The sequence below is a fragment of the Orcinus orca genome, chromosome 2 (genome assembly GCF_937001465.1).
Source record: "Orcinus orca chromosome 2, mOrcOrc1.1, whole genome shotgun sequence".
Lineage (NCBI taxonomy): Eukaryota > Metazoa > Chordata > Mammalia > Artiodactyla > Delphinidae > Orcinus > Orcinus orca.
In genome coordinates, this window is record NC_064560.1 from 127,596,580 (window position 1) to 127,623,451 (window position 26,872).

At 55.8% G+C, this 26,872-nt stretch overlaps 3 protein-coding genes across 8 annotated transcripts; 1 reads left to right on the forward strand and 2 right to left on the reverse strand.

Moving 5' to 3' along the window:
- The first annotated feature begins 1,154 nt into the window (after positions 1–1,154).
- On the forward strand, positions 1,155–5,608 carry THTPA (thiamine triphosphatase). Of its 3 annotated transcripts, XR_007476065.1 has the most exons (4): positions 1,158–1,682; positions 2,058–2,609; positions 3,722–5,076; positions 5,210–5,608. XR_007476065.1 is itself a non-coding variant. In XM_033411597.2 (3 exons), the coding sequence occupies exons 2-3, from the start codon at positions 2,063–2,065 to the stop codon at positions 3,832–3,834; spliced, it is 660 nt and encodes a 219-aa protein (XP_033267488.1). In that variant the 5' UTR covers positions 1,155–1,682; positions 1,905–2,062; the 3' UTR covers positions 3,835–5,608. The 3 variants fall into 3 exon arrangements, 2 of the variants coding, with proteins under 2 accessions (XP_033267488.1, XP_004283205.1); XM_033411597.2 differs by having other exon boundaries at positions 1,155–1,682; positions 1,905–2,609; positions 3,722–5,608; XM_004283157.4 differs by having other exon boundaries at positions 3,722–5,608.
- AP1G2 (adaptor related protein complex 1 subunit gamma 2) lies at positions 4,565–13,601 on the reverse strand. 3 transcript variants are annotated; one of them, XM_004283153.4, is made up of 22 exons: positions 13,488–13,601; positions 12,842–13,052; positions 12,301–12,425; positions 12,016–12,157; positions 11,793–11,889; positions 11,543–11,619; positions 11,329–11,424; positions 10,843–10,923; positions 10,451–10,549; positions 10,220–10,275; positions 9,936–10,049; positions 9,610–9,750; positions 9,471–9,525; positions 9,268–9,390; positions 7,572–7,661; positions 7,355–7,482; positions 6,767–6,871; positions 6,317–6,440; positions 6,100–6,235; positions 5,249–5,412; positions 4,926–5,024; positions 4,565–4,839 (listed from the first exon to the last, which is right to left on the reverse strand). In XM_004283153.4, exons 2-22 carry the CDS (start codon positions 13,049–13,051, stop codon positions 4,738–4,740), a joined length of 2,364 nt encoding a protein of 787 aa, XP_004283201.1. In that variant the 5' UTR covers position 13,052; positions 13,488–13,601; the 3' UTR covers positions 4,565–4,737. The 3 variants fall into 3 exon arrangements, with proteins under 3 accessions (XP_004283201.1, XP_033267486.1, XP_033267485.1); XM_033411595.2 differs by lacking the exons at positions 10,220–10,275; positions 11,543–11,619; positions 11,793–11,889; ... (2 more) ...; positions 12,842–13,052; positions 13,488–13,601 and having other exon boundaries at positions 11,329–11,387; XM_033411594.2 differs by lacking the exons at positions 10,220–10,275; positions 10,843–10,923; positions 11,329–11,424; ... (4 more) ...; positions 12,842–13,052; positions 13,488–13,601 and having other exon boundaries at positions 10,451–10,808.
- A 398-nt stretch (positions 13,602–13,999) lies between these two features.
- On the reverse strand, positions 14,000–23,756 carry JPH4 (junctophilin 4). 2 transcript variants are annotated; one of them, XM_004283156.3, is made up of 6 exons: positions 23,054–23,741; positions 21,972–22,522; positions 20,461–21,232; positions 17,314–17,432; positions 16,426–16,958; positions 14,000–15,496 (listed from the first exon to the last, which is right to left on the reverse strand). In XM_004283156.3, the coding sequence occupies exons 2-6, from the start codon at positions 22,348–22,350 to the stop codon at positions 15,413–15,415; spliced, it is 1,887 nt and encodes a 628-aa protein (XP_004283204.1). In that variant the 5' UTR covers positions 22,351–22,522; positions 23,054–23,741; the 3' UTR covers positions 14,000–15,412. The 2 variants fall into 2 exon arrangements, with proteins under 2 accessions (XP_004283204.1, XP_049562930.1); XM_049706973.1 differs by lacking the exon at positions 14,000–15,496 and having other exon boundaries at positions 16,106–16,958; positions 23,054–23,756.
- Positions 23,757–26,872: the final 3,116 nt, after the last annotated feature.

The window sequence follows — 26,872 nt, forward strand, 5'->3', positions numbered from 1 at the left end:
TCACTGAATTCCTCACACTTAACTGTGACACAGTCCACATTTTACCAAAGAGAAAACAGAGGTTTAGGGAGGTGGAGTTGCTAGCCCAATGCCAAACACCAGTAAAGTGAAGATGGGACTCAACTCCAGGTCTGTCTAGCTTTGGAGTCTGGTCTTTCCTTTTCCTTAAACTGCTGCCTTGGCCCTACTGGACTGGACTTTATAACTCACAGAAGAGATTAAGTCTTCTTCCTCTGGGCAACAAAACTGATAAGCAAAGGACAGATGAAAAGCAGGCCAGTGAAAGGAATTAGGGGCTGGGGTCCCTCCCCTCTCTGCACATTGGTACCTGTCATAGGATGTGGCGGGGTACACCTTAAAGAGATCCCAAGTTCAGGATGCCATGTCTGTAAACCAGTGTCCTCTCCACAGTACCTCCCATGGGTCACGTGTTTCCAGAAACATACTGGGGAGAGGACAGGTATTGAGAACCTAGCACTTCGCACCCATCCTAGGAGCAGGCCCAGGAGTTGACAAGACCAACTGTTCTTCAGCAAGCTACCTTACTCAAAGAATCAGACATGCAGTTGATGCCTCCAGCTAATCATAGCCCTGGGAGGGAGTAAGGAGAAGAAGCCTTCTCTATTTTGTCTCCCAAAGCAAAGGGCCATTCTCATGTCTTCCTATATTTTAAATGAACATAAGTATTTCTCCTATTCCTGACAAAGCCTGCTCAGGGGCCACTGGACAAACTCCTCAGTCTGACATTCAAAACCTTTTCCAACCTGCCCTCAAGTGTATTTCTAGATTCATTTCTTTCCTCTTACACATGGGCCAGGTGCTCTCCAGCTTCTGAGCCTTTGCTCATGCTGTTCCTGTCACCATCTTGGTCTCCAACCGTTGAAATCCTATCATGTCTTTAGTTTTCATCCAAAATATCACTTCCTCCTCTTACAGAAAGTCTCCCATCCACCCTTCTCCTGAACATTCATGGGGATGTATTAATTCCCCTTTAAAACTCCAGAGTCTAGAGTAACTGTACTGGTCTTAGTTATCCTTTTTTTTTTTTTTAACCTAGCTCATTCCCACTGGCCTGCATTCAGTGGGACACCATACTAGTTAATAAAATATTTGCTGGACAGCGTCTGAGTGAGTGGCTTGTATTCCAGGCCCATCTGCCAACGGGGTGAGGGGGTTGGAGACAGGACTGGGGCCTCAGCTCCTTTTCCATCCGACTCTCCCAACTTTAGGTCGAGTCCCGCTGGCGTTAATCGCAGCTTTCCTGTCACCATAGCGACGGGTGGGGCAAGAAAGCAAAGTCTCCCTTTGGAACTACATCTCCCATCATGCACCCGGACCCCAGGGTGCCGACTCAGCCGGCGGCTTGAGAGCCGGGCCGCCCCCACCCCCGAGAGCGGCAGGGGTCTGGGAAGAGAAGCAGAGCGCAGGGAGATGGCCTCTCTCTCGGTCCACCGCGGAGGTTGCGGCCTCCCATAAGCTAGCAGGCTTCTCGGGCCCCGGCCTGCCGTCGGCTTCGCCACAGCGGGCCTAATATGGCCGCTCGTGCCGGGATCTCCCGGGTGTGCAGAGAACCGGGCCGAGGTCCGGGGCCAGGAACTGCTCCCGGCATTCCTCGCGGGCGTGGCGTGGGCTCCCTTCCCCCTTCTCCAGGTCCCGCGAGAGGGAGATCCTGGGGCTTTGAGGTGAGACCCGAGGCTCCGCTGGCCGTTGCTGTGGGGGGATTGGGCGGGGTCGCCACCGGCAGTGAGCCGCCGTCCTCCCGGGGTAGCATGGTGTCTAGCGGGCGCGTTGAAAGGACACCCGCTACCCGCTACACCTGCTTTCTAGAGAGCCCTTTGGATTGAGGGCATTTTCAGCAGTGGAAGGGGTCTAACTGGAGACTTATCCCTATTGCTGAACCTTAGAACATCAGAGACAAGAAGGGGCCATCCATCACAGAGGCAGGGAGGAAGGGCCCCCAACAGAGAGCCCTGTGACAGTGTGTGCGCTTCCTAACTTCTTCCGGGGGTAGGGGTCTTTGGGAGCTCAGCCAATGTTTGTTGATTGACTGATTGCAGGTAGCATGGCCCAGGGCCTGATTGAAGTGGAGCGAAAGTTCGTTCCCAGCCCTGGCACAGAGGAGCGGCTGCAGGAATTGGGGGGTACCCTGGAGCGCCGAGTCACTTTCCGAGACAGCTACTATGACACCCCTGAGCTGAGCCTCATGCGGGCAGACTACTGGCTCCGACAGCGAGAGGGCAGTGGATGGGAGCTCAAATGTCCCGGAGCAGCAAGTGTCTCAGGACCCCACACTAAGTACATGGAACTCACAGCTGAGCCTGCAGTTGTGGCCCAGCTCTGTGAGGTGCTGAGGGCTGAAGTCCCGGGGGCTGGAGGCGTGGCTGCTGTGCTGGGCCCGCTGGGGCTGCAGGAAGTAGCTAGTTTTGTGACTAAGCGTAGTGCCTGGAAACTGGTGCCGCGCGGAGCTGATGAAGAGGAGCGGCCGCTCAGGGTGGACCTGGATACAGCTGACTTTGGCTACGCTGTGGGTGAGGTAGAGGCCCTGGTGCAAGAGGAGGCCGAAGTCCCAGCTGCCCTGGAGAAGATCCACAGCCTCAGCAGCATGCTTGGTGAGGGAGACAGGCCCTTCTGTGCTTCCCTTGCTCCTCTTCTGGGTGTATCCGCTGGGCCAGTTAGTGGGGAGGGTCTCGAGGCTATTTCTGGGGAATTACTTTAGCAATTTTCTAGAGGACCCGGTTTGCTTAGGGCTCTATCAAATCCGGTTTCCTCTTTTGCAGTAGTTGTCGAACCTGGATTGAATCCTTCCATGTGTCTCTAATCCATCCCAGTCGTTGTCTCATGTAGTTCTCATACCTCTAGTCACTGCAAGTATCCTTCAGTTCTCTTTGTCAGTTCTCCTCTTCCATCTTTCCATCCATCCTTCCTTCCCCCAACTCCTGTCCTCTCACTTTTACAACGAAATCCTCATTTTATTTGTCCTATTGGCTTGAGTAAAAGGCGAGAACGTTGTGTCTATGTGACAGCGGGGCAAACGTTAGCAGATTAGTTTTTCCATTCCCAGGCTTAGCTCCCTTGTACACAGTTCATCCACAGGAGTATAGTGTCGTGCATGCCGTCGGGCCTTACAGCCCTGGAATGCTGCTCTTGCCTCCCCAGCAAACCCACAGCGAGTTCCCTGCTATCTGCCCGGCATGCTGCCCGGCACTGACATTCAGACACTGGCTTATTGTGACTCCACAGCACACAGGCTAGAATTCCCCGTGAATCCCAGCCCATGGCTGTAGCTGCGTCTCTTCTTCCTACATCCCTTGGTTTCTGTCTCTGTGTGCATCTCTGCATGTGCTTCATTACCAAGCTAATGAGCTTTGGCCTGGCTGGATAGGCTTTAATCTTGATTGGGGGGCAGACGCAGTAATTGAAATGAGTCGCTATTGAGGCACCCTCTGTCTTCATGGTGCCTGAGTGCCTTTCACCACTTCTTGCTGGAGGAGAGGCTCATGCTTGGCTTCCCAGGCCCACTCCTGCCTCAAGTGGCCCTCTTAGGCCCCGCTTCCCTAGGCTAATCAGGGAGTGGGCTGGCGAGTTAGAGAAGCTGGTTGGACGGTGTTTGGAATCCCAGTGCTGCCTTGGAAACAACTTTGGGGTCCAGCTGCGTGGGCAGGGAGAGTCAAAGCATTTTCGGCTCTGTCTGGTTCTCTGCTCATTCTCCTTTTGCCTGTAGGTGTGCTGGCGCAGGAGACGGCACCTGCCAAGCTGATTGTGTACCTACAGCGCTTCCGGCCTCAGGACTATCAGCGCCTGCTAGAAGTGTACAGCTCCGAAGAGAAGCCTTAGGGGACTGGAAGATCCAGACGTGACACTGGGCTAGGGTGTCACTTGCCCGATGGGGAAGAAAGCTCCGGGTCGAATGAGGTTCATTCCTGGGCTCACTGTGCCTCTTCCTCTCTGGCTCCCCTTCCCACGGTGACTCCTCTCTCTCCAGCTCCGCCTGTTCCTTCCCCCTACCCTCAGCTATCCTTCCTGGAGCCCTCCCTGGCTGCCCCCTCTCCCTCATCCGTCAGATGCAATCTGTGGGCCGCCCCTCTCCCCTGGCCGCTAAGCAGCCTCCATTGATTTCCGCTCGTGTTTATAGGATTTCCACTTAGCCGTGATCAGTAGTTAAGCATAGGAAAATCCCTTGCCACCCTCCCTCCCTTGGTCGATGCCATTGATTCTGCCAGCGGCTCCTAAACCGCCTTACAGCTGAGTTAGAGATGAGGGGAGGCAGCAGGGATTTCCCTGCCCTGGGGTATGGGGAATAGCAGAAGGCTGGGGAAATGGGTGGGAGTCCCTGTTAGAAATCTAGAAATTCTGGTTTGATGTTGCCCCTGTGCCCTGCCCTGGCCCAGAGGGTAGAGTGCCTCCTGTGGAAGTTTAGGGGCACATTTGCCCCCCAACCTGGAAAGGGGTAAAAAGAAAACCTTTCTTTGTTGAAACCAGTTCCAAAGGCTTAGGGCAAGATACCTACTTCCTGTGTAAGAAGGCTCTTCCTTGGCTGTGCTTCACATACGTTTTCTACCTCAAATATGGCTTCCCCCCTCAGGCTTTATTGGGCTTTCACTATTTGTAGGGTTGGGGGCAGCCCCCCCACCCCAGTGGCAAGTACAGACCAGAGTGCCACCTGCTGGCTGTCCTCAGATAGCGGCTCCCCTGGGCTTGGGGACACAGGAGGGTTTCAGGCTGTGAGTGGAGGCCGAGTTACTGCCATGTCTCCACAGGCAAGTTGTTCACCTCAAAGATTTCCTGCACCGACTGGCCAAAGTGGTTGTAGGTGAGGCGCAGCTTCAGCCGCAAGGGGGCCTAGGAATAGGAGAGCAGAGACCAGGGTAAGCGCCAGTGACTCCCCCTTCACTGGGTCTTAGCCTCGAGGGGCTCCTGGAGCTCACCTTCTTAGGATTGAGGATTCTGAGGAGCTGGGTCATCGGAAGGCCACCCTGAGCTGGAACTGTGTCCCCACTGGGAGCCTGTAGCTGCAGCTGGAAACTCTGAGCACAGGAGGTTGGATGGAGCACACCGCAGGGAGCTGGCTGGGCTCAGGTAACCCCTCCACACCCAACAGTTTTCAACCCTCTTCCCATAACTCCCCAAGTGCCTGTCTCTGCAAGTCACTCCCTTCTCATCTCATCCTCTCCCCCACCCACCTCCTCTACTTAGTGGCCTTTTCTCCTAGAGTACCGAGGCCACCTCTGAATCCCAGTCTTCTACAAACCTTGGGCACAGCAGCCTGGCAGGTGAAGTGGGTGACATCACCCCCTGAGGTGTTGGTGGCAGTGACAGTGATCAACAGCAAAGTAGGGGTTCCAGGGGGTCGAACGAAAGAAAGATCCAGCTGTAGTCCTTCGCGCTCAAACACTTTGAGATGTGGGATGGGAGCTACAGCAGGGAGAAAGAAGTGGCTCAGCGTATGGGCTGAAGATAACGGTTCACTCATTCAATAAAAATTAAACGAGCACGCATTGGGTGCAGGGCCCTGCTCGAGATGCTAGTGACAGAGTGGAGAAGATGCAGGCTCTGATGGAGCTCACAGCCTAGTCAGGGGGAGAGAAACAATAAACATGAAAGATAATCACAGACTGTAATTGGTGCTCTGAAGGAAACAAACTATGCCAGGATAACTGGGGGGAACTAACTGAAATAGGAGAGGTAGGGGAAGGCATCTGACAGTTTAGCTGAGGCCTGAAGGTTGAGAATGAGCCAGTCATTTTGATGTGCTGGGGAAAGGACATTCCATGTGAAAAGAATAGGAACGCCAAGGGCTTGAGGTGAGAGGGCCTGAGGAGCTGAGAGGGGGCCAGTGGAGCGGGTAGTGGGAAAGCATGTGAGGTGGGCAGGGAGGAAGCAGGGCCCGCAGGCCAGGGTAAGAAGTCTGGAACAAAGGGAAGATACTGGAGGGTGTCCAGGAGGAGACTGGCATGATGTAATGAAGCCTTTTACTAAGATGGGGATGTGATGGGGGTACACAGCAGGGAAGAGGGTATCAACCTGTCCTTGGCTTAGAAGGGGAAGCAGCCTGTTTCCACCGCCCCTTCTTTAAGACATCTCCCCTTTGCTGAGGCTTACCAGGGGGTGGGGGAGCACAGGGAAGGTTGAGGAGGTGTATCAAAGCGCCTCCTGGGGTGGGATCCAGAGGGGGAGGGTGCTGGGCGTCCCCAGAAGGGCCATCCAGGAGATCTAACAGATCCAAGAGCTTTGAGGCCTGGGGGAGAGGGCAGAAGTGTCAGGGCTGGGTATGGAAGCTGGACCATACTCTTCCCCCTGGGACTCCCGGCCTCCTCACCTCGGGTTCTGTGGGGACAGGGGCTGCTTCCGAAAGCTGGGCTGTTTCTTTGCTTTCCTTTGCTTCCTCATCAACCTGAGAGCTACCTCGCTCCACAAGAGGTATCTTTTCCAGGATGGCAGCCCTGGGAGGATGGAATGCAGGTGTATCCCTCTGGGTAGACCCTGGGCTTTGCGCAAGAGGCACGTGGGAGGAGGGGTAAGAACACGGGGAGTCCTGGGCACATGGTGGGTCAGAAGTGCCCCTCTGATTTCCTAAGGCGGCACAGTCTTGCTGGCCTTCAGATGAACAAGGATGGTGGGAAGCCCACTTAGCTTCAGTGAACTGTGAGTAGGAGGCTGACTGGATGAGGAAGGACACAGGTGAGGATGAGACCCCTCCACCCAGAAAGGGACAGTGGGGAGCGGGCCAGGGGTTGGGTCCCACACTGCGGCAGAGTGGCGCGCACACCTCATGTGGTCATACTTCCGGAAGAGGGTGTTATACTCCACCGCCCGCTGCTGCAACTCCACGTCCAGGCAGCTGCTGTAGATGGACACAACCTGGCGGATGCGGCTGGGCCGCAGGGTGGTGCGTGAGTGGGAAGGCTCGTCTGCCATGCCCTTCACCTTCAGGATGCGGCAAGAAAGGAAGAGGCCCCACAGACCACGGAGATACCCATGATTCTTGGCTCGAAAGGAAGAAGCTGGGCTTCCCTGGTGGCGCAGTGGTTGAGAGTCCGCCTGCCAATGCAGGGGACGCGGGTTCGTGCCCCGGTCCGGGAGGATCCCGCATGCCGCGGAGCAGCTGGGCCCGTGGGCCATGGCCGCTGGGCCTGCGCGTCCGGAGCACAGGCTCCGTAGCGGGAAAGGCCACAACAGTGAAAGGCCCGCGTATCGCAAAAAGAAAAAAAAAAAGTAAGAAGCTAAGGACGGAGGAGTGGGGATCGGGGTGTGGGCCTGGACAGAAACTCAGAAACTGGGGGGCACAGTGAAGGGACATCTCTCAATGGAGGTACCAAGAAGAGGCTCTGTGGGAGGGGTTGGGACCCACTCTTACTTGTTGTCCCCACGGAGCCGGGTGCTGAGCTTCACGAGGGCTGTGAGGGCATATCCTCGGGTGGCCGGCAGGGACATATGGGACTGCAGCACCCTTTCCAGCAGTGCCAACACCTCCTCTTCCTCCACCTTCCAGGGGGACACAGGGAGTGACCCTGGGGCCAGCCCTGCCTCCCCTGATATGTCCCTCCTCAGTGTATCCTCAATGCAGGACCTACCTGCAGGGGCTCAGTTTCCTCACAGCTCCCTTCCAGCAGGAGGTCCCCATATTCCCCGATGCACCAGGTTGCCACCTGCACCAGCGGTTGCTGCGTGGAAGAAACATGATGGGCCTGTGTCTATGTCCCCTCCTCACTTCCAGACCCTGTGACATCCTTTAGGCAGTGCAGAGATGGTGGAGTTTGGAGGGGTGGGGAAAGGGAGGGGCCTCAGCACAGGGAGCAGTTATGAGCAGTTTTGTTAATTCGCTCCCAGCTCTGTCCTGGCTCCTGGGCTTCCTCTGCCCTCTGGTGGCCAAGTTTCAGAACTACATGGCCTAGGATGGACCTACAGATCATCGTACTAAATTAAGCCAGACATAGAAAGACAAACATTGTATGATATCACTTGTATGTGGAATCTAAAAAGTAATAAAAATGAATCTGTATACAAAACAGAAACAGACTCACAGACATAGAAAACAAACTTATGGTTACCAAAGGGGAAGGGGGAGTGGGAAGGATAAATAAGGAGTATGGGGTTAACAGATACAAACTACTATATGTAAAATAAATAAGCCAGGATTTACTGTATAGCACAGGGAACTATATTCAATACCTTGTAATAACCTATAATGGAAAGTAATCTTAAAATATGTATAACTGAATCACTTTGTTGTACACCCAAAACTAACACAATATTGTAAATCAACTATATTTCAATTAAAAAAAGTATCCTAGAATAAAATTCAGAAAGTAATGCAAAAACAAAAACAAACCTACATGGCCTAACCACAAGGGGTGCAGCAAGGATGGGGAGAAGTTACGGGGGGTCCTCCCTTGAGGAAGGGGCGGGTGGTTTCTGCCTAGCCTACTAAAGTAATATGGAAAGGGGGCTATAGATACTGGTTGGCATCTGTGAATTCACTCAGCATTCAAGGTAACAATAAAACCGGGGACTTCCCTGGTGGCACACCGGTTAAGAATCTGCATGCCAATGCAGGGGACATGGGTTCGAGCCCTGGCCCGGGAAGATCCCACATGCCGCGGAGCAACTGAGCCCGTGCGCCACAACTACTGAGCCTGCGCTCTAGAGCCCATGAACCACAACTACTGAGCCCGCATGCCACAACTACGGAAGCCTGTGTGCCCTGGAGCCCTGCTCCACAAGAGAAGCCACTGCAATGAGAAGCCGCACACCGCAACGAAGAGTAGTCCCCGCTCGCTGCAACTAGAGAGAAAGCCCATGCGCAGCAACAAAGACCCAACGCAGCCAAAAAATACCTATGGGGGACTTCCCTGGCAGTCCAGTGGTTAAGATGCCATGCTTCCAATGCAGGGGGCACGGGTTCGATCCCTGGTTGGGAACTAAGATCCCACATTATTAAAAAAAAAAAAAAAAAAAGCAAAACCTAATACATGCAGAAAGAGCTTTTATCTATCTCATTTGATCAAGGCAGCTCCGGGAGATAGGCAGGGTAGAATGCTGAGTGGACCTAGCATGAAGGTAAATGAGTCATCTGTGGTTGCACAGACAGTAGGTGTCAGAGCCAGGACGGAAGTCCAGGTGTTCTAACTACAAACAGGGCTCTGTCTTTGTCTCCTCTGCTAAGTAGAGAGCTGTGACCCTGAGGGAAAAACAGTTGGGAATCAGATATATGGAGCAGGTGGCCCAGGAAGCGCTGGGCAGCCCCAGGCCTGGTGGTGGGAGCAGTACCTGGGAGATGTCCTCAGCCAGGGCGCTGTAGAGACGGCGCACAGAGTAGGCATGGAGCTCCTGGGCGCCCCCAATCAGCTGGGTCAGGTTGGCCACTGCGTCATCGCGCACATGGGTGCCTGCCTGGAGGGGTGAACGTGGCTGAGTCAGTGTGGTGAACCCTGCATGCTCCCGCCCAGCTCTCAGTCCAGCCCCCGCCTCACCGTCATCAGCACACGTAGGGTGGTGTCTATGTGCCACCGCTTGGTTGGGGCAAACCTAGGGGACATACGGCTCTTCAGTCCTGGTGCTGACGGTCCCTGGATTCCACCCTCTCTGCCTCCTGAGCACCCATCCCCTCACCTCTCTGCTGCCAGCAGGATGCCTGAGGCACAGTCGGCCTGTAGCTCAGGGGGGCAGGACTCCAGAAAACCCTGCAGCTCCTGTGTCATGGCTTGCACGTTGGAGCTATTCACCAGAGCCAGGCTCAGTTCCAAGGCCCGCCTGGCAGGAGAGATGTGTGTTTATACAAGGTAACCCAGGTCACCCTATGACATGCCTCAGGCCCCCGCTTCCCCAGGCACCTGTCTCCTTAGTCCCCTTTCTCCAGCTGCTCTGAGCTGGCCTGGGTCTTGGCCACCAGGTGCTGGGCCCTCTGCCCTGCCCTCTCGTTCCTCTGTCCTGCTCACCGGCTGAGGGAGCCATCAGGTTCCCGTAGACATTCCACCACGGTGGGGCGGTGCCGCTGCACAGCACTGTGATCAGACTGCACCAGCCTCAGCAAGGACGTCAGGGCTACGTACCTGGCCAGAGCAGGAGAGGCCCTGTCATGCCATGGCCGCCAGCCCTCCCCCACCCCGTCCTGCCCTGGGTATAGGAATAAGAGGCTGGTGAATCCGGAGACTCTGGAAGAAGGAGGGCAGAGGACCCAGGGCTCAGTGACACAGCCCAGCCAGACACCTGGGCCTATTACCTAATGTTCCTGTCACTGTTGAGCAGGAAGCGGCCAAGAATGTTGACAGCTAGAACCTACGGAGGCAGAGGTTGGGGACAGTCAGGGAAGGAGCAACCTGCTCATTCAGGAGTGGGGACTGCGTGGCACAGGATGACCAGGGTGGGGAGGAGAAACCAGTGAACAGGACCTTTCTGCCTGGCTGGGGCGGGTGGGAGGGGCCCCAGGGGGGAGGGGCATACGGAAGGGTACCCGCAGGCCTGCTGCAGAGCGAATGTCCATGATGGTGAGCACCGTCTCAAACAGGACCGCGTTGCCCGCATTTCGGCTGGTGTCTGTGTTCGTGGCTACCTGTGTGGATGCGAGAGAAGATGCATTCTAAGGGGCTCCGTCCTCTCCTCAGGTCTCTGAAAGGTCTCCATCATATCACCCCTCAAACAGCTAACAAGGTTCCCTGAGCTCCCGCTATGTGCCAGGGGCTACTGCACCGAGACAGACTGTGTCCCTGTCCTCAGGGAGATCCCGGTCCAGAGGGAAATGGAGACGTTATCATATGGCCACCGCATGGTGAGTGGTCATGTGAGGGATGCGCAGGGCCAGTGGGATCACAGAGCAACACACTTAACTGGCAACCCCACCCCCACCTGGGCCAGCAAGTCATTCATGGTCTCACTGCTCTCCTCGTGGTTCCGGCCCAGAATCCGAAGCAGACGAAGTATCTGGACCTGAAATTGGGTTAAAGGTTGTGGGGGTGGTTCTTAGGGGAAGGAGTCGTGGGGCTGAGGAGAAAAGTCCAGCACTGAGGAGAGCGTTGTGAGGGGTTTGGCTGGTTCCCGAGAACCTCCCTGGCCCTCCCCCCACCTCCACTGGTCCCTTGGGCCCTGGGAGGGGTTCAGAGGTGTGTGAGGCCAGGGGATTTGAGGACAGGCTTTTTAAACATATTGTTACCAAACTGGATTTTCTGGCCTTCAGGCATCCCCCTCCCCACAATGGTCCTGGGAGAACCTGGTGCCTGCCACCCTCCCGCCCAAGACACTGACTGAGCCCAAGTGTTCTCTGGGAAGCGACCACTAGCCATGGGCTTACTAAGCTCTTTGTTCTAGGGATATAGCAGGGAAGGGTCAGCCCACCTGCAGGAAGGGGTCGCTGACTCCAGATATGCTGTGTTCTGTGGAGTATCCCGTCGTCACCAGAGTCCGGAGGATGTGCACCAGCTGGGGCACCATCTGGAGAGAGGGCAGTGCCTGGTCTGAGCATCCTTCCTAATCCTCTCGATCTTCAGCCCCATTCCAACCCTACTGCCCTTTTCTTCCCGGCCCGGGGCCCGCCCCTTCACCAGCCCACCTTTCGAAAGTGCTTGAGGGCCGCAGGGCTTCGTTCGCAGAGTTCCGTGATCAGCGTGATGGTGCCCAGCAGGATGCCTGGGTCAGGGTGGGGGAAGTGAGTGGTGGGCCGGAGTACAGGGGAGTCTACTGCGTGCGTGTGTTTGTGTGCACGTGCTACCCTTCTCCCAGGAGCTGCTGTTCCCATCCCACGTCTCCCTTCTGTCCACAGCCAGAGCTGAGGCAGGGGACGAGGAGCCCCACGGCCTTACCGTGGTGGTGCTCATGAAGCAGTTGGGCACAGGGTGGGAGGAAGATGTTGGAGAGCTCAGGGACCTTCCGGATCATGTGCACTGCAGTCAGAACAGCCTGCAGAGGTCAGGGGTCTCAGAAGGGGCAGGGGTCTGCTGGGATGGACTGCCCTCCACACCTCTGCCACGTGGCAGACAGGGGACAGTTTCTGGAGGCGCAAGTGCCTAGAACCTGCCATCTCACCTTCTTGCGCACATAGGCGCTAGGCTGCAGGAGCAGTTTCTCCACCTCAGTGGCCAAGTCCCGGCACATCTCAGCAGAGCCCGTGGCACTCAGAGTGCACAGGGCCAGGCCTTGTACAGCCTGAATCCCTTGGCTCAGGTCACTGCACAGTTTTGGGAGGATGGTCAGTCAAGCCTCTGAAAAACCCAGCCCTTCCCAGTACCTACAGCAGGCAACCCCCTGGGATTTCCCAGTTCCCCACTCTCCCATCTCCCTGATTCCAAGCGCTTCCCAGAACTCTCTCACTTCTTGATGCTGTTGGTAATGAGCAGGTGGGCATCCTGCCTCTCATCCAGTAGAAGCATGGCCCCCAGGTAGCCCACCCTCTTGTCTGTGAACCTGGGGGAGGCGATCAGTTTCAGGCACTCCATCTACAGGGAAGGGGGCAGACCAGGAAGGGGCAAGGGTGAAACCAGAGGCACTAATGTCCCTTTTCCATCTTCCTCCTTTACACCAGATTAATCTGTGAGGGCAGCATATCCCATGACCCTCCCGTCAACAAGAAGAGAGGTCTAGGAGATTCAGTTAGTGGGTAGTTTCAAGGAAACAGGAGGATGGGAAGAGAGGAGGAAGTGCCCTGAATGGCGCTGGCCAGAGAATGAAGGGTTCAGCCCAGCTGATGACCAGTTGGGGTTATACTGCGGAAGGAGGTCTGCGGTGCATACTGTGAGGGCTCAGAAGCTTTGTAGAATAAAGAAATCGGGACACAAATAGGTGAGGGGGTCCGAGACGGTGCTCCACTAGCTTCTCTCATCAAACTTAGAAGGGAGGCATCCCTGCCCGGTACCTGTCCAAAGTGGGCGGGGTAGCCTAACAGGTGGACGTAGAGCAGTTTGGCCAGCTGGCGGTGCCTGTGCAGAGGGTCCCCATCGCGGAAGGAGGCCCGGATGTGGGCGCACTCCTTTTGGATCACCTCCCGCTCCTGGGCCTGGGTCTTGGCCTCACGAATCTCCTGGATTAGATCCTGAAGCTTCAGCAAGGACGAGGACGCCACCATCCTGGGGGGCAAAGCCCGGGAGCGGAGAGGGCTTTAACCCTCTGGCTGGAAGCGTCTGGCCTTTCTGCACAGGCTTGCCCTGTGCCAAGTTCCTGAGGGCTTGGGTCCCACCGCTACCCTAAAACTGAGCCCTTTCCCCACGCGGGTCCCCAAATTCCGCCCCCTCCTCACCGCGGGAGGAGACCTCCACTACGCATGCGTCCCCGCCCCACTCCACGCCCGTTGCTACCGAGCATGCGCCGGAACCCCGCCTATTTCCGCCCCCCCCCCCCGCCCCACCTCTTTTCCCTCAGTGTACACCTGGTTTCCCATCTCTAGGTTAGCCATTCCCTTCCTTCTAGAGCCCAGCGCTATTTCTTCCTCCGGAACCGCCGTTCACTTCTCAGGCGGCCTCAGCTTCCCCACACCAGGACGCCAGCCCTAACGCCAGCCTCACCTGGCTTCAGTCTCAACTCCGCTCCTCTCCCCACAGCGCTTCCTGGTACTAGCCCCGTCGAGCGTTGGGACTTGGTCTGGTCCTTCCCTCTCCCCGCCCCCATCACGGGACCCCGCCCCTCCTGAGCCGACCGGCAGAGCAGTCTTGAATCCTCTAGCTCAGGCCTTCCTGGTTTGGAGTTGAGGGGAAAGAACTCTTAACTATTTAGGGCCGGCGAGAGTGTAATAACAGGCCTGGGGGTCCCCAAGAGGGCTCCTTTACCCGGAGAGCCTCTGAGAGCTTGGTTTGAAGCCATCACACCCAAAGGAGAGGACAATTTCCCCCCCCTTTTTTTGAAATTTTTTATTAATATATTTTTTTTTGTTAAATTTCTTTGTATATTTTTTTTCCTGCAAGACTTGGTGTTGGTGGCACTGTTGTAGTTTAACTTCAATCCCAAATTCCATGAAATACAAATTAGAAGTAAAGGTTGAGAGGGGAGGAAGAGGGAGGCAGGCCAAGGAGTAAACAGAGTTTGACTAGAAAAAAAGAAGAGTTTGTGTGTGGTGGGCATTCCCAGGCAAGGCCATTCCTTGAGGGAGGGGGTTGGCAGGCAGCTTGCCTCTGCCTCATGCAGGGGAGGGAGGAAAGATCCTCTGGGGACCCTACAGTACCCTCTTCCTAGGGCTTCCTGCCCCCAGGGGAAAAGCTAGTACCAGGGATCAGCCACAACCTCAAACAGGGCTCTCCACCCACCTCTCGCCCGGGTTTGACTCTCACCTCTGCTGTGCCTGGAAAGTGTGTGAGAGACTGGCTTCCTTTGATCCCCTCCTTCTGTTGGTTTCCCATTTCACAAGATTCTGATATGATGGGGGAAGGGATATAACCCACTTAGGGACTACTAAACAGCTTCTGCTGCCCTGTGATTTCTTATTAGCTTGTCTGGTTTGTTCTCCAGAAATGCCTTCCCAGCCACTACTGCCAGAGTTGGGGAGTGGGGTCCTTGCTCAGGTGCCTCTAACCCTCTGCAGTAGAAATGCCTCCTTCAGGTCCCTTAGAAATTTAATCAAAGGCCACACGTGAGTCCAGACCAACCAAACGAACTTTTAGGGGGAGAGAGAAAGGTGGGAGAGGGTGGGCTTGGCCGCATTGGACATTTTCTTTCCTTTAGACGTTGCTCTTGATGTGGCATGCCACCCTAGGGGGTTGGATGAGGGGCTGGCTGTTGAGGAAAGAAAGGGAGAAGATGCTGGGGAGCCATTCTACTTTTCATTCCCCTCATCTCCTTCAGGGAAGGATGGAGCTAGGCAAGAACCTAGCTCAGTGCTTGGAGGTGAGGTAGGATCCTCCAACATCAGAGATGGAGGCTGCACCCCCTCCAGCTTTATCACTAGGCCTCAGAGGGACGCCAGGCCCCTTGGGTCAGGGAGTCCCAGCAGCACGGCCAGTGCCTCGCCCAGGATACAGTCTTCTCCCGTATAGAGTATACCCCTTCTCCATGTTCTCCTTCCTTTCTGCTCAGCTTCTGGGAGACTCCTCAGGACACCAAACCCCAACCCTCATCCAAGTTCAGGTCTAAAGAAAAGGCAGGGAGGGTGTGGGGCAATGGTCTGACTTAGAATTGTGTGTCTCAGAGAAGAGAGCGACTCTGAGCGAGAAAAGCCCTTCATATGTAAACAATCTAGAGAGAGGAGAGAAGGGAGAGAGAAGGGGTGTGGGGGGAAGGGAGTGAGGAGGACGGAGACGGAGCCAGAAGGGATGAGAGAATCTGAAAGGAGAGAGGGAAAGAAAAAACAAGAGAGAAAACCAGAGGGGGACAGAAAAGAAAGGGAAGCGAGAAGAGAAAGAAAAGAGAAAAAACAACCAGGAGGAAGAAAAGAGAAAAAGGCAGGTCAGAGGAGTGAAGAGGCAGCAAACCAAAGCCAGAACTAGGCCAGGCAGGAGCCTCAGGTGAGGAGCTGGGAGAACAGGAATGCCAGGCTGAGGTCCAGGAGGGCCACGGCTCCCACCACCAACGGGTTGGCAGCTCCCTAGAGAGATGGGGGAAAATGCAGTCTCAGTGCCTGAGGACCGGGTCCAGCGACGGGTCCCACCTTCCTGCCCTGGCTGAGGTGGCAAAGCAGAAGGGTCCCAGGCACCTCTCCTCAGAGGCCAGAGCAGGGAAATCTCCAACCTTTGCTTTGGATGGCAAAACATTCCTCTGCTCCCAGGCAGGGCCCCACCTTCCCTCTGGCTCCCTCAAGTCAGCCCATCCTCCCTTCTCCTTCCACTCCCCTCCCTGCAGCACGTGGCCCAGGCAGAAGGTGCCTGGCCTTAGTATCAGACGTTGGCAGCAGCAGCCTTTACTGCAGTGAAGCAGAGAGGGGATGAAGGGGTGAGGATGTGGTTGCTAGGAGACAGGAGAAGGCCTGGAGTCCAATCAGAGTGGAGGGTACTGGGGAAACTCCACCCCTCCCTGTTTTCTGCCTTCTTCCCTATTTCTCTTCTTCCCAGGAGAGGGAGGGAGAGTCAGGGTAGGGAGGGAACAAGCTTTTCCTTTTTTATTTCTGGGCACCAAAGAGAGAAAGTGTGGAGGTGGGGGTGGAGGTGGAGTAGGAAACCAGGAGCCGGAAATGATATGAAAGGAGAGCAGGCAAAGATGTTCTGGCTGTACTGTTAATTATTCGTAACCTTGGTGAGTTACTGTAAGTGCCTCAGTCCTCCCGTGTGTCAAATGAGGGAGTTGGACGTGAAGGTCTCTAAGGTTCCTTCCAGCTTGCAAATTCTCTACTTTTTTGAGGTGGGATATAGTCCAAGACTGGGCAGGCAAAAAGGAAGCTAAGTGCAAATCAAAGCCCCTCAGGGGATCAGAGAGAAGTCTGGAAAGGATGAGAGGCCAGGCTTTGAGGAGAAGAGGGACCAGGAAGGATGGGAGACTCAGAGGGCACAGGGCAGAGTCGGGGAGGGGAGGGTCTCTCACCGGCTGGGCGGGCCTCTCGGACGCAGCAGCCTCCTCAGCCTCTTCCATCAGGCACCCGGCTTCAGGACCCCTCGAGGACAGGCCCCTCAGGACTGGCAAGGCTGTGGGCTCCGGCTCCGAGCGCCCTGGGGTCCTCATCTGGAGCAAGGGCTCTTCATCCTCCCCTTCCTCCTCTCGAAGACTTCCGGAACTGTCGCTGCAGCCTCCGAGGAGTGGGGAGCCATCTCTGGGCTCTGGTCCCTGCAGCCCAGCCTCATCCTCTGCCTCATAGCCAGCTAGTTCTTCTGCCTGCTCACCGGGGCCCCCCCACTCCTCAGGCCAAGCTTTGGGGCTGGAGAAGGGACCTCGGTCCCCTCCAGAAGGCAGTGGGCTCCGGCAGGCAGGGGGTCGCCAGGGTTGGCGGGAGGAGGCAGGGCTGCTGGGCAGTTCAGGGGAGCCCTCTGAGGGGGTCAGTCCATTCTCGTACACCCCAGGGCTGTCCTCATCCAAGGGCTCTGTGTCAGAACCTTCTGAGTCCTGCCTGGGTCTGCGGCCTGGGGCAGGGATAGCTAAGAATCAGAGGGGATGAACTGGCCTTGGGCTGCAGAAGCTACAGCTTTATCCCCCTGCCTGGGCACCTCCCAGGACTCTGGTACCCCCAGGTTTACAGCCTCTCATTGCCAGACCCCAACCCCCTAGTCCTATGACCCTATTTCATAAATTCCTACTTTGCTCCTCAAACAGCTGGGCCTGGTCCCCACCCCCTGTCCCCGTAGATCCTCATACCCTGGCCTTTCCTGCCCCAGTCCCCTGCAGGGATTCCCTTCCCCTTTCTCCATGCCCAGGCCCCCCAGCCCCCCAGGAAGCCACCCCCTCCCCCGGCCCCGCCCCAGGCTGCCCACGCCTCACCTGGGGCCTCCAACATGGGCTGCAGGTCCTGGGCTATCAGTTTGGCCATTCGAGCTGCCTCCACAGCCTTCTCGGCGACACTGCTGGCTGCCACTGCCTTTAGAAGGGCGTCTGCTGCCCTGTTGGGTTCCAGGGACACTGTCTTAACAGACCTACTCCAGTCCCTTGGCCCAGGTCCCCACTGCATCACACCCCCAGATCTGAGCTCACCTCTGGACTCCTCACCCTTGCTCACACTCTGCCAGCTGCTCCCCTTCCCCGGCAGGGCAGCCGGCCTTCGGTTTCCTCCCCTAGATCTGGGCCACGCTTGCTGTCATCACACCTTCCTGCTCCTCTCTCACTCCCTCCACCATTCCATCCAGTAGTAACACTTCCCTTCCTCCAGCTGCAGGGCCAGGCCCTCCCCACTGCCCTCAACTCTGTTATTCCATCCCTGTCCTGCTCCCTCCCAGTGACAAATGAGGCCTCACTCTCTTAGCACATCTCTCTGCGGCTGCACCTGCTTGGTGCTCACAAGCTATGCCTCTCTGCTGTGTTGCTACCTCTTGTTATGAGAATTTTACATCTTGTTTTCTTCAGCCACTTCTGTTATCACATCGTTCTCCCTGCCCCCGATCACTGCCACTGCCCCCCGCCCCATTTCCTCATTTCTGAGCTCTGGAACTGGAGTAAGGGTGGGTCTCCCCTTTCTGCTACTATCTATTCCCTCTCCCTGCTAACATGCATGCTTTCTCACCATTGTGATTACACCTTCTAAGAGGTGAGCTCTTAATCTCCCTTCCACAACCCCCCTTAACCTTGAAGCATTATCAATCCTTTCCCCTCTGGTTGTTCTCAATTCTCCATCTGATGTCAGATGTTTCCTCAATTTTCCCTTCCCTTTTACCTTCTGCTGTTAATCATAGATGTCTTGTAATTACTATTATTATTTAACATCTTTATTGGAGTATAATTGCTTTACAATGGTGCGTTAGTTTCTGCTGTATCACAAAGTGAATCAGCTATACATATACATATCCCCATATCTCCTCCCTCTTGCGTCTCCCTCCAACCCTCCCTATCCCACCCCGATGCCTTGTAATTGCTAAATTAGTTCTGTAATCTTGACTGAAGGTGGGGCGTAAAGGATCAGAGGTAGAGGTAATCAGATATACTTGCCAGGGGCTTGAATGCATCAAGACCCATGACTCCCTCTGGCCCTGGGCCTGTCGTATGTGGTCTAAGAAAGCAATCTGGGTATGGGGGTAGGGAGAAGGGTCATGGTGTCCCCTGTCATCTTAGGTCTACTTCCTCTCTATATACCTTGGGAGATATGGTCAGCCTCCTCCCCTCAAACCTGGTGGGTCAAGACCTTTAGAACCTGCTTGGAGGGATCTCAAATAACCCTGCTCTTCTGTCGTAGGGCTTTCGGGATCTATACGCCTAGCCCTGTCCTGAAACTGAGCTGGTCTCAGAGCTTAAGGCAGGGGATGAGGATCACAGTTTTGGGTTGCATTGAGTTCTGTCGGCAGCCAAGAAACTGCAACATTGACAAGGTCCTGTATTTTTGACTTTGGAGGGTATGGTTGATCAAATCCTAGCCAGTAGACCCAGTCAGTGCTCAGGCATCAGGCCAGGCTCAGGCTACCTGGCAGAGGCACCTACTACTGGGGCCCTGCTGTTTCCATGGCAACCAGCAGCCAATCAGGTTTGCCAGGCCTGTTGCTGGGGAGACCAACCAGCCTCCTCCCACTGCCTGATCTTTCTGGCTACTGAGATCAGTTTTTCCTGCACATGCCCACTCCCCATCCAGCCTGAAGTGCTCCCTGGTGCTCTGCCCTCCCCCTTCCCTGGCTTAAGGCCCTGGACTCTAACCATCCAGACACTCGGATATATCTACAGATAGACATTCTCTGGTTCAGGCATCTACTCTGGATATGACCTGTTTACTCACTCACATACACACACACACACACACACCCCTTGTCACCCATTTTACAAACTCACTGAAGCATATTTGGACATATCTTGACTTTTCATCCTCTGAAACACTCTCAAATTCAAACAAGATCCTTCAACTGTGCCCTCCCTTTTAAAGAAAAACCAATATCTAAAAATTCCTATGTGTAAATTGTATAAATCAGGGGCTTATGAACTCCTTACAAATAGATTTTTGGTTTTCTTTAGTCACAAGCCATATGCAGCTATTAAGCACTTAAAATGTGGCGAGTCTAAATTGAATGATGTACTCTAAGTGCAAAATACATATTAGATTTCAAAGACTTAAGAAAAATGGGGGGGGATGTAAAATCTCTCCTTAATTATTTCATATTGATTTTAGGTTGAAATGATAATATTTTGGATATATCGGGTTAAATAAAAATATATTATTTAAATTAATTTCATTTGTTTCTTTGTAATTTTTTCATACAGCTACTAGAAGATTCAAAATTATGTACTAGGCTTACATTATATTCCTACTGGACTGCACTGCTTTAGATAATGAGGTTCCTGATGCATGAAATGTAATCTGATTTGCAGAAAGAAAATTTCATTTATAGGCAAGTCTCCTCCCCTTCAACCTTTATCCGTTGGGTTAAGGGAGGCAGAAGAGACAAAGCTGAGAGGGACTATCTTTTCAGGTGGATAGATCAGCTGTACAAACTAGACCTTCCCAAGGCCTAAGGCTGAAATGATAGCAGACTGTGGGCTGGCTTGGATGTGGTTACTAATGTACGCTCCCTGTCTCTCTGCTGGGGGCTGCTGCTCCCAGCAGCAGAGTCCTGGAGGCCGGATCAGCTACAAGAAGAGGAAGACTAGCGACATGTCTGAGTTCCAAGAGGTTTCCTGGGCCGGCACAAGGCAGCGCTCATTGCTACTCCCACACACAACGACACACATCCCCACAAAAGACACTGAGACACGCTTACAGTCTAACAGGGCTTTCCTCAAATACCCAGCCACCCACAGTTACACCCACGTCCACCTGTAGCCTCAGATATAAACACCTCAAATACCCAGGGCTACAAATGCCTGGCCCTAGGCCTGCTCTTCCCCACCGGGCCCTAGGCCTTGTGTCTTGGTCCTCCTTTAGGCATCGCCCCCTTCCTTATCCCCAGGGTACCTTCTCCCCTTAACCCCGCTACGGCCTCTGCACCGGGTGCCCACCTGGCAGCGGCGATCTCCTGGCGCTGGCGGGCAGCACTCACGGCTCGACGGGCGCCCTCGACGGCCCTGTCCACCTTCTCCTTGACTTTGCCCCGCCGAAGGGCCAGAGGAAGAAGGCTGCGCACGCGCCCCCCGTGCACCAGCCGGTTGCGCTTGTACTTGCCCTCCTCGCGGGAGCCGTCGGGGCGGGTGGTGCGCCCGTAGCCGTGCCGCCGGTTGCCCAGCCACTCGCCCTCGTAGCGCAGCCCGTTGGAGCGCTGGCTCACGCCGTAGCCGCTGCGCCGGTCGGCGCGCCATTCGCCCGCATACACCTCAGTGGCCGAGCCCTCGATGAGGGCGGGCGGCGCCGGGGCCGGGGGCCCGGTGGCCTCGGAGCCTGGGGGTCCCGTGCTGCCCACCTCGCTGCTCACCTCGCTGCGCAGGGAGCCCCTCTTGCTGCCCAAGGAGCTTCGGCGCCCGCCCGCCCGAAGCCCGCTGAGCAGCAGCGAGCGGCGGAAGAACCCGCCGGCCGCGGGGGTGCGCTTTCGGCAGGCCGCGCTGTCAGCATCCCCAGGCCCGGCCAGCACGAAGCCTCCCCGGGAGCCGGAGGCCGGGCTGCCTCCTTCGTCGCCGGTCAGGGGCAGGGGCGGGGGCGGCGTCGGGGGATCGCTGTGGCCCGAGTCCAGGGAGGTGCGGCGGGGCGAGCGCAGCAGCGCCGCCTGATGGTAGGGCACACTCTGGCGCACCCCGTAGCCGTGGCGCTTCCCAGCCTGCCACTGGCCCTGGTAGGTGCCTGCGCGGGGCGGGGTAGGAGGGAGAGAAAGAGTCAGGACCCGCCGCTCCTTGCCACCCCCAGCCCCATGCGCCCCTGGAAGCCTAAGAGTCGGGTGGGAGCAACTGGCGTGGAGGTCGGGGAAGGGCACTAGGAGCCGGGGACAGGCCAGGAGGGGTCGGAAGGTGTGGAAGAGTAGAGGGAAGACAGGCAGGGAGTGGGAGATCCGTGGATTAGGGCCGTGCAGGTAGGGGAAAGGGGGAGGGACAGACAGGCTGGGGTGTGTGAAGGACAGACAGTCCAGAGGGTGTGAGGGACAGGTTGACGGGGGTGTATAGATGGCATATGACAAGCAAAGAGAACTGTCAGGGGCTGACTGAGGAAATGTGAGGGGACAGGCAGAGCAGAGGTGTTAGGGACAGGCAGGTGGAGAGGGGAGGTGTGTGGGACAGGCAGACAGGGTGTGTGTGAGGGTTAGGTAGATGCGGGGTGTGAGGTTCTGGCAGACAGGGAAGGGGTGAGGGCAGGCAGATTGGGGAGAGGGAAAATCGGGCAGGGGACAGACAAATAAGGAAGGCGTGTGTGATGATGGGAGGAGAGGGCAGAAAGATGGGCGCAGGGGCGCATATTGATAGGGAAGGCGTGTAGGATAACAGCGGGGCACCGGGGGTTGTATGGCTGGGGAAGGCATACGCGGGGCAGGCCAGCGGGGAGGCGCACGCGGACGAGCAGACAGACAGTAGTGGGCAGGGCCCCGCACCTCCGTCGGAGTAGGTCTCGGTGCCGTAGCCGTCCTGGAAGCCGTCCTTCCAGAGCCCGGCGTAGCGCAGGCCGGACACGCTCTCCCACACACCGCTGCGCCCCTTCAGCCCGCCCAGCCACTCGCCGCGGTACGTCCAGCGGCTCTTGCGCTCCACGCCCAGCCCTTCGCGCTTGCCCTGCTGCCAGTGGCCCTGGTAGCTGTGTCCGCCGGGCCCCGTGAAGACGCCCAGTGACTCGAAGCCCTGCGCCCAGCAGCCGCTGTACTCGCCCTGGGCGCCGGGCCCCGTGCACACGCCGTAGCCATGTGCCCGCCCCGCCTCCCAGCCCCCCACGTAGCAGCCCCCGTCGTCAAAGTCGAACTTGCCCCCGGGGGACATGCATGTAGTTGGCGCGGCCTCAGCCCCCCGGTGGCTCAGCGCATCCTGGGGCTGGAGAAGCCGGCTGGGGGCCTGGGAGCCGGGCGAGGCGTGGGGGCGGGGGCAGTTAGACCGGGGCCAGGCAGGGGGCGCCCAGCGCGGGCAGGCAGGGCCGGACCCTCATCCTGAGTGGCTGCGGAGAAAGAGGGGGGAAGTGGCGAGCGAGGCCCCTCCTCTTTGCCCGTCGCTCCCTGGCCCAGTGGCTCCGGAGCCTCAGCACCGCCCCCCAACCCCCCACCCTTCAGCAGCATCTTCCAGCAGCTCCCAAGCTTTGGAGGCACGGGGCTCCCCCATCCTCCGTTCTTGTAGAGAGCCCCTCCCAGGGCTTGGGGTCCTAACCCCAAGCAGGAGTGCCACTTCTCCAACCTGGAACCCCAAAGCATCGAGTGAGGATGACAGTTGCGTGTGTGGGGGGGGGTCCTGAGAGGGGGCTGGGCAGCATCGTAAGCCACCCGCTTCCCTGGCTGCTGTCAGGACCCCTCTACCCCGGTTCTTTGGCTTCCCTGGCAAAGGTCGGGGGTGTGGGTGGGTTGAAAACATAGGGGGGAGATCGGAGCAAGGTGGGCAGAGGATTTGGTGGGGGAAAGGATGGGGGAGGCTCTGCAGGGGAAAGGCGAGGGTGCGGATGGGCAGACGGGCAGAAGGGAGGGGGCAGGTTACTCACCATGTGGACTGGGGCTCAGGCTGCCTCCCAGGCACAGCATCCATGGCAGGATACCTCCACTCCCACCTCGCCCAGGCAAGACAAGCCCCCTCCCCTTCCGGAGAGACTGCTCCAACCCGGAGAGCCCAGGTGGGGGAGCCGCAGGAGAGAGTCCCCTCTCTCCCCAGCCGGAGGAGCAGGCAGTGGGGGGCGCGCGAGGTGGTGGCAGGGGTAGGGGGAGATGAGAATAGTGTAGGGGAAAAAAATCTGCCTTGGATGGAGGTCAGGAAGAGGAGCTGGGAGCTGGATGGGAAGAGAGAGGGGGCTATCAAGAGGGGGTGTTTTTATTATTTTCTTCTTCTTATGGTTGGGAGAGGAAAAAAAAAATCAAAATTCTGATTCCATCCCAGCGCAAATCAATGTTTGCTCCATCCCAGCATCACGGGGGAGGCTGGGCCAGGCAGATTTAAAGGGGCAGGGAGAAGAGAGGAGAGGAGAGGGTGGGGAGAGGAGAAGACGAGGAGGAAGAGACAGTGGCGGTGACAGCGTTGGGGGGCGGGGATGCCTGGGCAGAAAAGGATGGGTGCCTGCTCAACCTGCGATGAGGGAGGAGGCAAGTAGAGAGGAGGATGAGAGGCACAGAGACCCCCAGGGTGGAAAGAAACCCTGGGATGCTGGCAGGGAGTGGGGTGAGGCTGAGGGGAGGGGAGAGGAGCCAGGGGGAGGAGACTGAGCTGAAGATGGGGAGGCTGGGGGAGGTCGAAGCCAGCGGGGGGAGGAGAGATGCTGGCGAGGCCGGGAGAGGGCGAGAGGAATACAAAGAAAGAGGTGCAGGGGTGAGAGCTAAGGCAGGGGGAGATACTGTCAGAGAGGGAGAAAGGGAGGGAGACCCATTCTGGGGCTGGTGAGGGATGGCAAGGAGAAGAGAGGCAGGGGAGGAGGAGAAGGAGGGAGAAGAAATAGATATGGAGACTGAGAGAGCAAAATAAGGGTTGTGAGGGAGGGAGAAAGCTCTGCACAGGGAAGGCGGGCTTGGGCAGAGACATCTAGCCAGGAAGAGCCCAAGCAGGGGCTGGAGGGCCGGAAGTGGTGTTTCCAGGGCCCTGGGGAGAAGGATGAACCTGCCAGTTGCTTGGACTGAAGCCAGGAAGCCTTTGGGCCTGGACGCCTGTGTCCACCAAGTCCACTGTCCTCCCTAAGAAACTGCTGCAGGGGACCAGGAAGCTCCCCACTTGTGCTTTCTGAGCAAGCTTGAAATGGGGCCCTTCCAGGAAGCCCGGACCCACAGTGCTTTTCCAGGCTGTACCACCTTCCGCCCCCCACCAGCTCTTTCTCCCTGGGTTCTCCCTCTGACGGAGGTGGGCAGACATGAGGGGGTGTATTGGGTTTGAATGGGGAACAGGGGGTCATGTTTGGCAGCGCCATCAAGATGCTGGGGCTTTGGAGTCGTCTCTTTTGCAAACCTAGAGGCAAAGACACATCTGGGGAGGGCCTTATCGTGGCAAGGCCCTCTTCAGCCTTCCACCGCTCCCTGACCATTCACCCGAGGGGCAGCACATCCTGGGCCTTCCCGTTTACAGACAGAAGTAGGCACATACTGTCTTCCCTCCCCTCAGCTTACTTAGATGCTGCATCTACCCTGCCCCTAAGCATTTAGGAAGGAGGACACCATCCAGTTACAGCAGGGTAGGTAGTCAAATGCACTCAGGTCCTTTTCTTTCTTCCTTCCTTCCTTCCTTTCCTTCTTTTCTTTCTCTCTCTCCCTCTCTCTCTCTCTCTCTCTCTCCCCCTCTTCATTTCTTTGTTTCTTTTTCTCTCTCTCTTTCTTTCTTTCTTTTTTGGCCGCTTGCAGGATCTCAGTTCCCATACCAGGGATTGAACCCAGGGCCCCAGCAGTGAGAGTGCCGAGTCCTAACCACTGGACTGCCAAGGAATTCTCTGAAGTGTGTTTATTTTCATACCAGGTCTGGTCCACCCCATCATTTTACTGGAAGAGAACTGAGGCCCAGGAGGGGAGATCACTCACCCGAGGTCACACAGTAGAGGTGGCAGAGCTAGGATTAGAACAGACTTCAGACCTTTTGAACCCTGTAATTCTTCCCAGAATTCCTTGTACTTGGGAACCTCTCTTAAACTCAGGAGATCTATTTTTGATTATGGTGGTAAAATAAAGAGCATGAGGTTTGGAATAAACAGGAATTTCCCTTGCACTTTGTTTTTCTAAAGGTGGATATGAGGTTTGAGAAACATGTAAATTTTAAGCCTTTAGGGCTGGGACCACATCTTCTAAGGATGTGGTCCCAGCACATGGAACATGTCCTAGCGTGGAACAGGGCAACTGTGGGTCTACTTGGGACAAGGGTGGTAGTGGAGAGGTTCTTCCTTCCTCCTTCCCTTCCTTCCTTCCTTTCTCCATTCATCAAACATTTATATAGTTTACTGTGTACCAGGCACATTGCCCTGGGCTACAGATCTAGCGGTGAACACTGCAGTGCCTGCTCTCGTGGAGCTCACTGTCTAGTAGAGAAGACAGACAACTAACAAGCAACGCTAGAGTAGTTTGTGTTATGACAGGGGTAGAAATAGAGAATAGGGATGGAACCTAACTTCGGCTGGCTCCCTAGGGAAAGAGGCATTGAAGAGGAATCCAGAAGGAGTACTGGGGCAGGCCCAGCTGCATCGCATCAGTCACCCCTAGATATTCAGGCCTTTCTTCTCCACACAGTGCCTTGTACTATTCAGACCCTAAGATTCCCCTTTTCTCCAAAAAGACAAAGTGGGGGTGGGGGGAGGGGGGGCTGTGAGGAAACGAGAAAAGAAAAACAAAGCTATGGACCTGAGGAGATGTGTGCCCTGTTCTTTAGGGAAGAAGGATGGCAGGGTAAGTGGAAGGTGGGGAGCGATGCTTGTTGGTAGGGTGAGTCGGTACTGAATTCTAAGCTGCAAATCAAGGTATAGGTCTGATGACACCCTGAAGAAGTCACTGGCAAAACTACCCTGGCACTTGTGGGGCTCACAAGTCTTAGCCCCCCCATATTGCCCTGAGAGAGGCAGTTTTCCAACCACTCTCTGGTCTGTCCCTACAGGTCCTATAATCCCTTCTTTTAGGGTAAAGATGCTTTTTTTTTTTTTTTTTTTCCCCTTTCGGAGGATGCACTGGTTTGTTCTGCCACAATTTACCAATGCCTGGGGGTCATAGAAAAGGAAAGCAACATGAAGTGAAGCAGCTCTGGTCTTGGAGCTGCACTGTGGGTGGTCCTCCACCTGCATTTCTTCATTCAATCCTCACAACAAAACCTAGCTGTGAGCAGCCCAGGCTGGAGGCCAAGAGCTGGGCTTGCAAAGATGGACAGACCTCAGTCTGAATCCTGACTCTCCTGCCTGCTAGCTGGGTAAACCTGAGCACATTCCCTAACTTTTCCGAGCTGCAGTTTGTGTATCTCTAAAATGGGAACACCCTAACCTATCCCCCAGCTTATGGTGAGGATTGAAATGATCATGTATGAATAGCACGTGTGATTATATATAGAGGGAAAAGCACCTGGTCTAGTGCCTTGTACACAGCAAATGCCCAGTAAATGGGGCTTGAAAAATAGGTGGCATTATGCCAGTCTTATAGGTGAGGAATCTGGAACCCAGAGGTTAATTTGCTCAGTGTTGCACAGCTAATATATGGCAGCGTTTGGAGTTGAATATCTATCAGACTCCCAAGTGAGTATTATTTTAACAAATGCAATTTGGGGGCCTATTTCTAAAAGTAAAACATGCTGATTGTAGAAATAGGAAAATAAAGCACAATGTCAAGGGTAAAAATCACGCATAGTCTCACCGCCTGACAAA